Genomic DNA, 13,179 nt, shown 5'->3' with positions numbered 1-13,179 from the left:
AAGATTCAAAAAGTGGTAAAGTGGAGAGTGATAAACTAATAGCCAATTAGTTCCTAACTGTCATGTCACCATCTGGGTTTGAAAAATGACAGTTGGGGGCTGGTTATTTATCACTCTCCCAAGGGGGTTAATTTAGGAAGCGCCTGGTTGTAAAGCTGGCACTTCTGAGGGCACTTACATATGCCTGATATTTATATGCAAGTAAAATCATTGCCCTTTTAAACATTGGGCATGCCATGGACATGCTCAGATGCGCTGGGTTTTACAAACAAATTATTTGTATATAAACCTAATGGATGACTACAATTGGCCTTTGTGTTAATTCACTGTATGCCAGAAAGGATTTGGGCACCGGTGTATACAGCCAGATTTGTGTTGTCACACACATTTATATTCAGCCGAATGGTATGTTACAGTTGTCTGTCTGCCTCAATGCCCTCTGCTGTCACCTATCTGTGCTGATACCGGTCTGTTCTCCACAACAGCCACAACATCCAGCACAGCCCGATCCTACGTCTCACCTCCCAACTCATCCTCTCAGCACCGTACTCCCTTGTGTACACCATCTCACACAAGCATATCACATCATCTAGGAAAGGTTTTCTTTCACAGGGCCAGATGTACGAAGCTTGAAAATTGATCAAGTGGAGAGAAAAAGTACCAGCTAACTAGCTCCCAACTGCCATGTTACAGGCTGTGTTAAAAAATAACAATTAGGAGCTGATTTAATACACAACTTTATCACTTTTCAAGTCTTATTGCATCTCACCCACAGTGATCTACGCTGGCACTTGTCTTTTCTTCTTCAGAGCTTATTAGATATCTTCCTACTATTGTTCTGCATGTCTTATTTCTTTTCATTGGAGGAGTTGAATATACATTTAATTGTCAATCAGTAGTAGAGGAATCAAACAGTGATTTATGTCACCATTAGGTGGCAGCACTGTAATATTTATGTCACCATTAGGTGGCAGCACTGTAATATTTCTGTCACCATTAGGTGGCAGCACTGTAATATTTCTGTCACCATTAGGTAGCAGCACTGTAATATATATGTCACCATTAGATCGCAGCACTGTATTATTTATATCACCATTAAATGGCAGCACTGTAATATTTCTGTCACCATTAGGTCGCAGCACTGTAATAATTCTGTCACCATTAGGTGGCAGCACTGTATTATTTATGTCACCATTAGGTGGCAGCACTGTAATATTTCTGTCACCATTAGGTGGCAGCACTGTATTATTTATATCACCATTAGGTGGCAGCTCTGTAGTTCCTCCAGCCTGGTTCCTCTTCTACTTGCTATTTCCAATCCGGCAATCCCCTTCATATGGTGCCAGATTAAAATATTAAAATATTGACATGCAGTGACAAAAGCTCAGAGAGCGGCAATCATTTACACTGCTGGTTTTGCCATGTAAATGATTGTTGCTTTAAAAAAATAAATAAATGGGGATTTCTTACCAAATCTCTCACTTTCTAATTCTCTCACCCTATTACATTCCCTCCCCCCCCCCCCTCCCCCCCTGTGTCAACCTTTGGTCAATGGCGACCTAATGCATGGCCACCATTTGGTGTCTACCTATTGACTGTCTATCTAGACACTGTAGCTTTATAAACAGGATCCCCTTCATATGAAGAAGACGCAGGACTTGCCTACAGATCTTTCCTTCATGAAATAATTTAGCTTAAATCTAATTTTATATATATATATATATATATATATATATATATATCACTAGACGGCACTCTGATGACTTCTTGAAAGAATAGAGACCTCACACACAGGTTCTTCAAGATCTTTCAAGATTTAATCTCGTCATCCGGACGAGATTAAGGGCCTTATTCTGATTCACTTCTTCTGACAAATTCCTTCTTAGAGGGACAAAACCATGTGCACTGCAGGGGGGCAGATGTAACATGTGCAGAGAGATTTAGCTTTGGGTGAGTTATTTTGTTTCTGTGCAGGGAAAATACTGGCTGCTTTATTTTTACACTGCAATATAGATCTCACTTTGACGTAAAACCCCACCCAAATCTAATTCTCTCTGCACAAGTTACATCTGCCCCACCTGCAGTGCACATGGTTTTGTCCATCTAAGAAGGAATTTGCTAGAAGGTGTGAACCAAAATAAGGCCCTAAATCTCGAAAGATCTTGAAGAACCTGTGTGTGGCCTCTATTCTTTCAAGAAGTCGTCCGAGTGCCGACATGCATATGCCAGGCACCGGGTGCAGTTACTTGTTTTAAGCATTGGATTGCCGGCTACTAAGTCTGGGGACGAACCACAAGTACTAGCTAAGTGGTTTTACCCAATCTGTGTCTTGCAGACAGACAAACAGGCCCGTGAACATATTCGGTATAGAGGCCAAATATACCGCTTTCACAACGCAATTGCCGGGTCGCCCATTATACACATGGTGATCTGACCACTACCCTTCATATATGCAGGGTCGAATTGCTAGTTGGTCGACGTGGGATATAATGTTTGGACTGCATCTCAACCCAATTCGACCCAGCAATAACCCAGGTATGGGGTGATGTGTGAAAGGGGTAATAGAGTGATAGGAGATATGTACAGAGTGCAGGGTTACCTCCATCATGGTGATGTGATCACTCAGAGACACACTCTGGTTCCTATACCAGCACACGTGACTGAGCGTGTTTGGGCGATGGTTCTGTCCGGTAGACTGTAGCATTGGCTCTGTATGGGGGCAGACACATCATGGATAAACAGGGAAACTTGGAAAAAGTTACATCTATAAAGATGGCATTGCTATCAGACAATGGGGGTAATTCTGGATCAATCGGTCCCCTGCGTGTATGCACGGGTTACCAATGGTAAACCTCTGCACATGCGCATCATATGGGCAAGACATCATGGCTATGGGGCATGGGAACGCTGAGCGCTTCATGGATATCCCCATGCAAATGCTGGGCGTTTACATGCAAATGTGGGCGGGGTGCAGTGTGCCGGGGGCGGTCAGCCGCTCGCCCTGTCTTCAGCCTAGAACCCGCAAATATAAGATCAGTCTCCACTGACTTATATTTGCGAGCTTAGGAGAAATCATTCAGTGGTGGCCGACCATCATTTGTGTTTGCTGGTGTTCACGCAACTGAGTGATTTTCAGTAGACTGCGCATCCACTATGACCGCACTGCGCACAGGCCAAAAGTACCTGTGCGCTGCTGGCTGCAGCTAAGATTTAAATGCAGAGTGGCTGACAGAAAGGGACCATTTGCTGGGAGTGGCAGCTATAACGCAGGTGTGTCACTTGTCTGGGCGCTTTTATCTGCCATCATACACATTACTAGTACCGTGGCCAGTCTGCCTGACCATAGATGCACTTGGGGAGTCACGTTGCTTGTTACTGCGATGATTATGTATATGTGTATGTAGTTACTGATGACTTAGGGATTGGCTCCGCTGGGTATCTATAGGCTTTTCTGTGCATCAGTTTCACTTGCAATGATTAGCAAATCCGTAGCCTGAGCAATTGCAGCTGCGTAGGCTTTTGCATACAGGAATCAAGCCCAGAGGGAGTGGATGAAGGGAAGGGTAATATTATACTGGAGGTGACTGATACTCACGCTGTAGTGAAAGGGCGGATAATTCACTGTATCTTGGAGCCCGACTTATAGCTGCATTCAGATCATCCAGCCAGCGCCTCATGTCCACCTGAGAGCTGAGAAGGACACAATCCCCCAGTGCAGGGAACAGGATACAAAGAGGATTGTTATTCCGTTGTATGTACAGTACATATTATATGGTGTATGTACAGTATATATTATATGGTGTATGCAATGTTACATGCAACTGCCCAAAAGCTAAATAAAGTTCTATGTGGGAGGGGGAGCATCCCAGCACAACTGGCCACCTGCACATTTGAACCCCATATCAGCTACACCCCTTGTTGTTTTCCGATTGCAATTTACCATCAGCCTCTAAGTACCTAGCCAGTGCTACCACCTCTACAGTAAGTACTCACCCAGTACTAAAGCCTCTACAGTAAGTACTCACCCAGTGCTACCACCTCTACAGTAAGTACTCACCCAGTACTACAGCCTCTACAGTAAGTACTCACCCAGTGCTACCACCTCTACAGTAAGTACTCACCCAGTACTACCGCCTCTACAGTAAGTACTCATCCTGAGCTACATCCTCTACAGTAAGTGCTCATCCAGTACTACCGCCTCTACAGTAAGTACTCATCCAGTACTACAGCCTCTACAGTAAGTAGTCACCCAGTGCTACCACCTCTACAGTAAGTGCTCATCCAGAGCTACCACCTCTACAGTAAGTGCTCATCCAGAGCTACCACCTCTACAGTAAGTACTCACCCAGTACTACCGCCTCTACAGTAAGTGCTCATCCAATGCTACCACCTCTAAAGTAAGTGCTCATCCAGAGCTACATCCTCTACAGTAAGTACTCACCCAGTGCTACCACCTCTACAGTAAGTACTCACCCAGTGCTACCACCTCTACAGTAAGTACTCACCCAGTACTACAGCCTCTACAGTAAGTACTCACCCAGTGCTACCACCTCTACAGTAAGTACTCACCCAGTACTACCGCCTCTACAGTAAGTACTCATCCTGAGCTACATCCTCTACAGTAAGTGCTCATCCAGTACTACCGCCTCTACAGTAAGTACTCATCCAGTACTACAGCCTCTACAGTAAGTAGTCGCCCAGTGCTACCACCTCTACAGTAAGTGCTCATCCAGAGCTACCACCTCTACAGTAAGTACTCACCCAGTACTACCGCCTCTACAGTAAGTGCTCATCCAATGCTACCACCTCTAAAGTAAGTGCTCATCCAGAGCTACATCCTCTACAGTAATTGCTCATCCAGAGCTACATCATCTACAGTAAGTACTCATCCTGAGCTACATCCTCTACAGGAAGTGCTCAACCAGAGCTACATCCTCTACAGTAAGTACTCACCCAGAGCTACATCCTAAGTGCTCATCCAGTGCTACATCATCTACAGTAAGTACTCAAGAGGTAAATCCTCTACAGTAAGTACTTACCCATTACTACCGCCTCTACAGTAAGTACTCACCAAGAGATACATCCTCTACAGTAAGTACTCACCCATTACTACTGCATCTACAGTAAGTGCTCACCCAGAGCCACCACCTCTACAGTAAGTACTCACCCAGTGCTACCACCTCTACAGTAAGTACTCACCTAGTGCTACCACCTCTTAGTATTCAGCAGGTGCTACCACCTCTTAGTATTCAGCAGGTACTACCACCTGTAAGTACCCATTTAGCGCTATCACTCTAAGGGGTAAATTTACTAAGATGGGATGTTGCTATGCATCAAGTGGTGAGAATTGGGGTGGGGAGAGAGGGGGATAGGCTACAAAGAAATTGACGATGGAGGTGTGTCACTCAAGCGTACCAATAGATGTTGCTAATTTGTGTTTCAACCGGATATGAAATAAAACGAGTTATTGCACTGATAATCTAAAATATTCTTTTGGTTTATTGTGAGATTATCAGTGCAATAACTCATTTTATTTCATATCTGGTTGACACATAAATTAACAACATCTATTGGTACGCTTGAGTGATACACCTCCATCGTCAATTTCCCTGTAACCTATCCCCCTATCCCTCTCTCTCCCCACCCCAAATCCTCTTTTCCCTCATTACTTCCCACTGTACTTGTTTCTTATCACGGCCACAATCGCGGGCATCGTGTGCCTTAACTTTAAGGCACACGATGCGACGCGATGCCCACGATTCCCCATAGACTTCAATGTTAAAATATTTAACATTGAAGCCTATGCGATGGACCCGATTTGTTGTGTGCCTTAACTTTAAGGCACACGATGCGACGCGATGCCCACGATTTCCCCATAGGCTTCAATGTTAAAATATTTAACATTGAAGCCTATGCAATGGACCCGATTTGTCCATAGGCTTCAATGTTAAATTATTTTAACATTGAAACTGAGTCCATTTAACATAGTAAAAAATGGGAAAAGGCAGAATAAGGGCCATTTATCATTGGCTATGGCCCCGTCATGTGTGTAAAAAATAATGGCCCCCCATTGTGGCCGGCACCCCCACGATTAACGCGAACCCGAAGCGTGGCGAAGGGCGGCGGTGCGCGTCCTCCGACCTTTTCATTCCCCTACTATCCACGTCGGCGTGGAGTTGAGAATAGATTAGTGTGGCGAGCGCAGCGAGCCACCGAGCCCGAAGCGTGGCGAGCGGACGCAGGGATCTGTGAAGGTATCAGCGTCCCCTCGCCGCGCTTCGGGCTCGGTGGCTCGCTGCGCTCGCCACACTAATCTATTCTCAACTCCACGCCGACGTGGATAGTAGGGGAATGAAAAGGTCGGAGGACGCGCACCGCCGCCGCTCGCCACGCTTCGGGTTCGCGTCAATCGTGGGGGTGGCGGCCACAATGGGGGGCCATTATTTTTTACACACATGACGGGGCCATACCCAATGAGAAATGGCCCATATTGGCCCTTTTAACATTTTTTACTATGTTAAATGGACTCAGTTTCAATGTTAAAATAATTTAACATTGAAGCCTATGGACACAATGGACCCGATTTCTCCATAGGCTTTAATGTTAAAATAATTTAACATTGAAGCCTATGGACACGATGTACCCGATTTCTCCATAGGCTTCAATGTTAAATTATTTTAACATTTAAGCCTATGGAGAAATCGGGTACATCGCGTCGGTCGCGTCGTGTGCGTTTTGGTATGCACCCGACGCGACCGACACAATTTTTTCCGACACGACCACCACGATAGAAATCGTGGTGGCCGTGCTAGGAAACAAGTACCCTTCCCACAACCACATCCATTTGAGTGCGCAATTCTCACCAATTGATAATAGACTTTAGGGCAGGCATGTCCAAACTGTGGCCCTCCAGTTGTTGTGAAACTACAAGTCCCATCATGCCTTGCCACAGTTTTACTATTAGAGAATGCTAAAACTATGGCATGGCATGCTGGGATGTGTAGTTTCACAACAGCTGGAGGGCCACAGTTTGGACATGCCTGCTTTAGGGGTTTGGACACACCCCAGAATTTGCAGCACCACCAACAAATTACTGCCAAACACCCCCCCCCCACACACACACACACACACACACACAAGGTAGAGCGCAATATATCCTGTTTTCTTTTGAAATGTTGCTATGGGCAACCAATCAGATGCTACTTCTTTTTTATGTATCACCTTCTAGAAGATAATAGCTAAAATGAATTATTGCCTATAGCAACATCCCATCTTCAATAGAAGTCCCATCTTAGTAAATGTGCCCCTAAGAACCTAGCCACTTCTGACCTCTATTTCCATACTGTAGCCTTTATTGAAGCTTCTACAGCCATCCAGTGCTATTTCCTCTAGGTGTCTAGACAGTGCTACCGCCTCTATATACAGTACCTGCCTAATGTTCTCACCTGTACATTCCTTCACAGTGGAATTTACCCCCCCTTCCCCAGTCTGAATATGTATAAGCCAGTAGTTCACAACCTACTCCAGTGGTTCTGAAACTCGGTCCACACAGTTGACGTTTTCCAGGTCACCCGACAGGTGCACTCATTACTGACTTGACACATTTTAAAAGATCCACAGGTGGAGTTAATTATTTCACTTGATTCTGTGAGGAGACCTGCAAAACATGCACTGTGTGGGGTCCTGAGGACCGAGTTTGAGAACCTGTGACCTACTCTGATAAACTCTGAATATAGCATTAGTGTAAAAGGCATTTAGAGCGGTATTCTCCGCAGCACCCAATCTGATAACTAGTTAGGCTACTAAGCCAAGCTGCTGCCAAAAATAGGTCACTGAGTTTGGGAGGTCACCCGGATAGAAGCTGGGAAATGAGAATATTGTTCTTATGACTAGAAATGAGTTTATAAATATATGAAGTTCAGATTCTCCGTAGCGGAGGTCCGGCTCACCTGGCAGCCACTCCTATTGTTGTCTGTGCAGTGTAGATAGTAAAGCAATGTGGCACAGAACTGTGACTGTCCTCAGCCTGTGGACAGTGACCACACAGATAGACAGAGATGAAGGATGAATGGTAACATGCTGATGGCACAGATATATAGCATATGGCGTTATATAGGGTTCACAAGGACAGACATCACAGGCACAAGAAACACACAAGAAGCGTTCTATCACAAAGCCCAAAAGTGTGACAGGTACTCACTGGAGGATCCAGCACCATCAGCTGAAACAGTGGCAGATGTAGAGAAGAGGAAACATGAGAAGGTAACAATCAATTCAGATAGAAGGGGACATGCACAGGGAATGAGCAGCAGCTGAAGTATGTGATCCGTGTGGTAGCTTTATCAATGCTGGTTCTCATCTTATAGTAAGGATTTATGTAGGGTGCAAACTCTACAAAGTATTGGTTGTCAGCTATGTGTATGTAAGATAGACAAAAGATAATAATTCCAATGATTGGGATCTAATGTATAATGGTTAGGGATTGTGATGTTCTATCGAGCAACAGTTTCATTAGATGCCAGTCATGGCTTGTCATTAGGCCCAATCGTACATTGTGGGGAAAAGTGGCATCTGATCCGCCTGGAACGAACATGCCAGTATGGTGCTTCCTTATCTCCGTCATCTGATCATGACCAGCGAGAATCAGAATTTAGCCGAGATTTTGAACCTCTTCAGTCCATCTGGATAAAATAATCGCTCGGTAGCTAAATTTACCATAGGACCGGCACTGTCTGTACATATATCGCCATAGGACTATGTTCTCTTTGCTAGAGCTTATGGCCAGTGTGTAACACCGAATGGATCATCTAGAACACATTCTCCTACTCACCAGCATCCCATGTAGAGGAAGACGCCCATGGACTCGAAACTGGTTGGTGCAGCTCAGCCCCTTTCGTGTGTATAGCAACATATCTGAGAACTGCAAAGCTCAAGAATAGTTTGTAGCACAATGTTATCCTAATATTAAAATCTACACTCGTTACCAAATTAAAGGATTATATTCATGGCTTAGTTACCAATTGTGGCTTCTGTACCAGTTTCCAGCATTATATGGAGATCTGACACATCGCTTATTAAATGCTACGCTTAGATGCCACATGCACACAGGGGAGGGAGAGAAAAGGCAGAGAATTCTGAATGGAGTCCACTTCACACTCTGGATCTCCCTACAATAGGAAGGAGCAGGGCTCCACAGGCTAATGCCATCAGATGCCCTAAAGATTTAGCTGATGTTTGACTTTCCAGGTCTGGGTCAGCTGACATCCTGCTCGCTCACTATTATTACCATTACTCCTGCTTCCACATGCAGTGTATTAAAGCTGCTTTCTCCAGTTCTTGTGTGGGTCAGCAGGAGCACATGGATGTGTGATGCCTGCTGCATTCTTCCTGCTCCTATCCGGGTGTGGTATGGCGGTCCCAAAAGGGGGATGCCGACGGCCGGAGCCCGACTGCCGGAGCTCCGACAGGGGGCGAGCAGAAAGAAGCCCCTTGCAGGCTCGCTGCGTTCGTCGCGCTACGGTCTCGGTGGCTCGCTTCGCTCACCACAGGTCCTATTCTCCCTCTATAGGGTCATGGAACCCCACAAGAGAGAATAGCCCCTGTCAGTTGGGATCGCCCAGTCAGGATTCTGACCGTCGGGATCCCCCCTGTTGGGCAGTCATCCGGCACCCCTCCTATCCATCTACTCATATTTCAGGCCTCCAAGACGGCTGCTGGCGATGGCATGTAGGGGTGAGGTGAGCAGTGCTGGTAGGCATGTACAGGATTTTGGGAGGGAGCTGGAGAGCCTGAATGCTGGAACATTTGTAGCATTTGAACTATCTGGCTTCAATTAGAAAGATCCTACATTTTAAGATTTAGGTGAAATGATTAATAAAGTCACTATTTTGGCAGCGGTTGGCAATATAACAGAATGACATTGCATAATAATAATAATGTTAAGACAAGGACTCAGAAGATATACCAAATGGGAGAGATCAGAGTATGGAAAAGCCATGAAAGTATATAAGGCACACTCACAAGGTAGAACATGCGCTGCTGCAGGCCATTCTTGGTGAGTTTGTACAGACAGCCCTCTCGGATGAACTCCTGCAGGAGAGGGACACCACAATATAATACGTGTCTTGGGGTTTGTCAAGCCGCCTTCATTCTGTAGGGTATACTCACTCGGCCTGGGGATGCTAGGTGGTCTCCTCCCAGCAAATCTCTCTCTAGCTGGTCCAATCTCTGTAAGTTCTGCAGATGCAGCAGGCGGTGCCGGATCCGAGAACTCACCGCACTGGCCTCTCCTAGCGCCCCTAAGACAGGTAGAAAGCAGGAGGTGGACAGCTATGAAGGGCTTCTTCGGTGCTCAATATATAACCCTCATTCAGGCGTAGCTCAGCAGAAACATCATAAGCTTTCTGAAAGCTTTATATGGTCAACTTAATCCTGTGTATCCCGGCATTTAGAATTTTTCAATCCCGATTGAAAAAAAAGGACACAATTAGCCAAGTCCCTTAAGTGCCCAACCACACCCACTTTGTGATGAAGCCACATCCATGTTGATGTCCATCGGCCCCTGTCAAGGTCCACCGACTACGACATTGTGTTAACTACAGCCTGAATAGCCAGAGCCTGGCTTCACAACTGGATTCTTGACTTGTAGAGACGAGGTGAGATCTGGATACTCCAACCCCAAATGAAACATTTAAAGCTGAATTATACATCAAGCACAAACGAACACATTCCCCATTATAATGTCCCTTTACTGATGAGAACCTGTTTTGTAAGCTCCGCACAGAATGCTCACTTTGGCAGTTGTTATAATCATGGTGTAAAGGTGGATAATGGCGGCACAACCTCTCCAGCAGTTTCTCATACTGTAGAGGGCGCTGTAGAGGCTTCAGCAGAAGGCAGCTAAGTGGCAGGTAACACACTCTCTGTTGCTCGAATTCCTGCAGCAGGACATCCACCTCGTGCTGCCCGGGGGACTTCCTCTGCATTTCCAGGAACACTTCTTCTAGCTGATGCAAGGATGGGAGCAGGGCCTGTGGGGAAAGAGCATTTACTGACAACAGCCACATCTACAAGGGACTATTTAATTTGACACCATTTTGTGCAAATTACAGAGTTCCAACCTATTTCCAGCTAATCGCTGGGCACATCCACATACCTGGCAGCACAGTCCAGCTAATAGGATGGTGTGATCGAAAACCTTATCAATGGAATTCAGTATTAATTTTTTTACTTCTCCATTAGGATAAATATTGTTTTTATACATCAATATTTTTGTACAGCTTTTGTGTGTATAAGGCTACGGCATTTTACATTCATATCTATGGGTCTGAATCTTGGCAATGTATATTACCTACAACAGAAAAGGGGTGGAGAGCTGCGCAGCTCTCCACCCCCTTTTCTGTTGTATACATTTCTCCTCTGATCCTCAGCTGGTTATAGTATATTTCCAGCTAGAGATCAGTTGTAGTGTACTTACACTTGTACACTTAGAGGGCTGCAGCTTTTATAGTATATATTATTTATATATTACCAATTATTGTATAAAAACACATTTTTTTCTGTGCTGTAAATTTTATTAGCGCCCTAATTTCGACACTACATAGTGTCGACCATTTTGTTTGTTTAATGTATATTACCTGCCAGGGAGATGCCACATGTGCTACTGGTAAGCACTACAATCTATGGGAACCGGTAGTGTGCCAGCAGCAAGCAGATTCCGCAGCCTTTACACAGATGATGGGAAGTGACAGGTGCAGTCACCCAGCATGTCCCTATAAGCACCATACCATACCAGGTGGGGCCGTGGCTTGGCTGCACATGCACAGTTCCTTGCCAGCTGGCAGTACATCACATGGCACAGATTATCAGTAATCTGCCGTACTAGCCTTGATTAATGCTATCTGACTTGGGGGTGCCCTGAGCAGAAACCTTTTGGCATGGATGAAAATGGTGGTTCTCCCCCCTGTACTAGGCAGCTAGGCTGTAAACTATGATATCTACATAGAAAGGTTTTCATCTGTAGAACCAGCACCTGCCACCTGTCTGGGGGACAGTGGCTGAATCAGAGACGCATTTTAATGATACAGTAACCCCAGTATCTCAGCTCCAGCAGGAAACCTACACAGATTGGGTAGTATTCAATGCTGCGGCAAGCGCAGGGGCAGCGTACGTTGTCTTCCGCCATCTTCACTTACGCCTGTGCTCGCCATCCTTCCGCCGCCTTCACTGTCTGCCGCCAGCCCTCACCCTATTCAACTCGTCAGGGGCTCACTGCCCCTGACGGCGAAACTTGTGTAATCCGGTGAACGCAGCCAACAGGGGGGATGGCGTCAGGCAGGGGGAATGGCAGTGGCAGGGAGCTTCCCACAGACCTCAGGCTCCTGTTCCCCTGGGCAGTGAGCATAACCCCCCACCAGCATCCCTGATACTCGCCGTCCATGAGCTGACATCCTGTCGGGATCCCGACAGTCATTAGCCCGATGTCGGGATCCCGACTGGCCGCACCCAGAAAGCATGGTGAGCAACTAAGCCCCTTGCTGGCTTGCTGTGGGCACGGTGGCTCGCTACGTGAGCCACCTATTCTATTTTCCCACGAGGGAAAATAGCCGGTGGGAACCCGGCTGTCGGCGTTTTAAAAGTCGGGATCCCGACGTCGGGAAAATGCCTGTCAGGATCCTGTCCGGCACCCGACTATTGAGTGCGCAATAAAACCAACGTGCAGCTAAAAACAGATCCACAAAATAGAAACACCATAAACTACTAAATACGTGGTACAAATAGTGAATCTGAAGGATAGCACTCAGAGGTAGCTATGCCCCAAGGTAAAGTAAACCTTGTACAAATATAATGTACAAAACCAAACACAGGTTGATTTTATATAATAGTGGACATGAATAATACAGATTGTTCCAATTCTTCCCTATTAAACAAATGGGAGAAAAAGTAGAACACAACATAGTTCAGATCAATAAGATTCAAGGGGTTTTAATGTAGACAATGCACTTACAATAGGGTGACTTGGTTAAAAGCATAAAACATGTGATCCCAGGCAAGCAGCAGGCAATAAGATGTAAATGGATTGTCCTCCAGTCTGGGTCCCTTGGTCCGGAACAAGGGGGTCTCACTCAGGGATTCACTGTAGCCACAGCACACTTTAAGGGAACCACAAGTCCAAAGTAG

General features: G+C 45.8%; 1 protein-coding gene across 2 annotated transcripts in view; it reads right to left on the bottom strand.

Moving 5' to 3' along the window:
* The window catches only part of FARP2 (FERM, ARH/RhoGEF and pleckstrin domain protein 2), a 92,277-nt gene that overhangs the window by 5,566 nt on the left and 73,532 nt on the right, over positions 1–13,179 (bottom strand). The window contains exons 18-25 of one of the 2 annotated variants that reach the window (XM_083178200.1): positions 10,793–11,030; positions 10,168–10,298; positions 10,021–10,089; positions 8,831–8,920; positions 8,201–8,221; positions 7,950–8,026; positions 3,596–3,690; positions 2,600–2,709 (exon numbers count right to left, since the gene is read on the bottom strand). In XM_083178200.1, the coding sequence (XP_083034326.1) occupies positions 2,600–2,709; positions 3,596–3,690; positions 7,950–8,026; positions 8,201–8,221; positions 8,831–8,920; positions 10,021–10,089; positions 10,168–10,298; positions 10,793–11,030 (831 nt within the window). The remainder of the gene's footprint in view (positions 1–2,599; positions 2,710–3,595; positions 3,691–7,949; positions 8,027–8,200; positions 8,222–8,830; positions 8,921–10,020; positions 10,090–10,167; positions 10,299–10,792; positions 11,031–13,179) is intronic. The other variant, XM_083178201.1, reaches the window with a different exon arrangement.

Source organism: Crinia signifera, chromosome 3, assembly GCF_055691185.1.
Source record: "Crinia signifera chromosome 3, ASM5569118v1, whole genome shotgun sequence".
Taxonomy (NCBI): domain Eukaryota; kingdom Metazoa; phylum Chordata; class Amphibia; order Anura; family Myobatrachidae; genus Crinia; species Crinia signifera.
The sequence above is the reverse complement of the archived record's forward strand: the minus strand, read 5'-3'. Positions and strand labels throughout refer to the sequence as shown.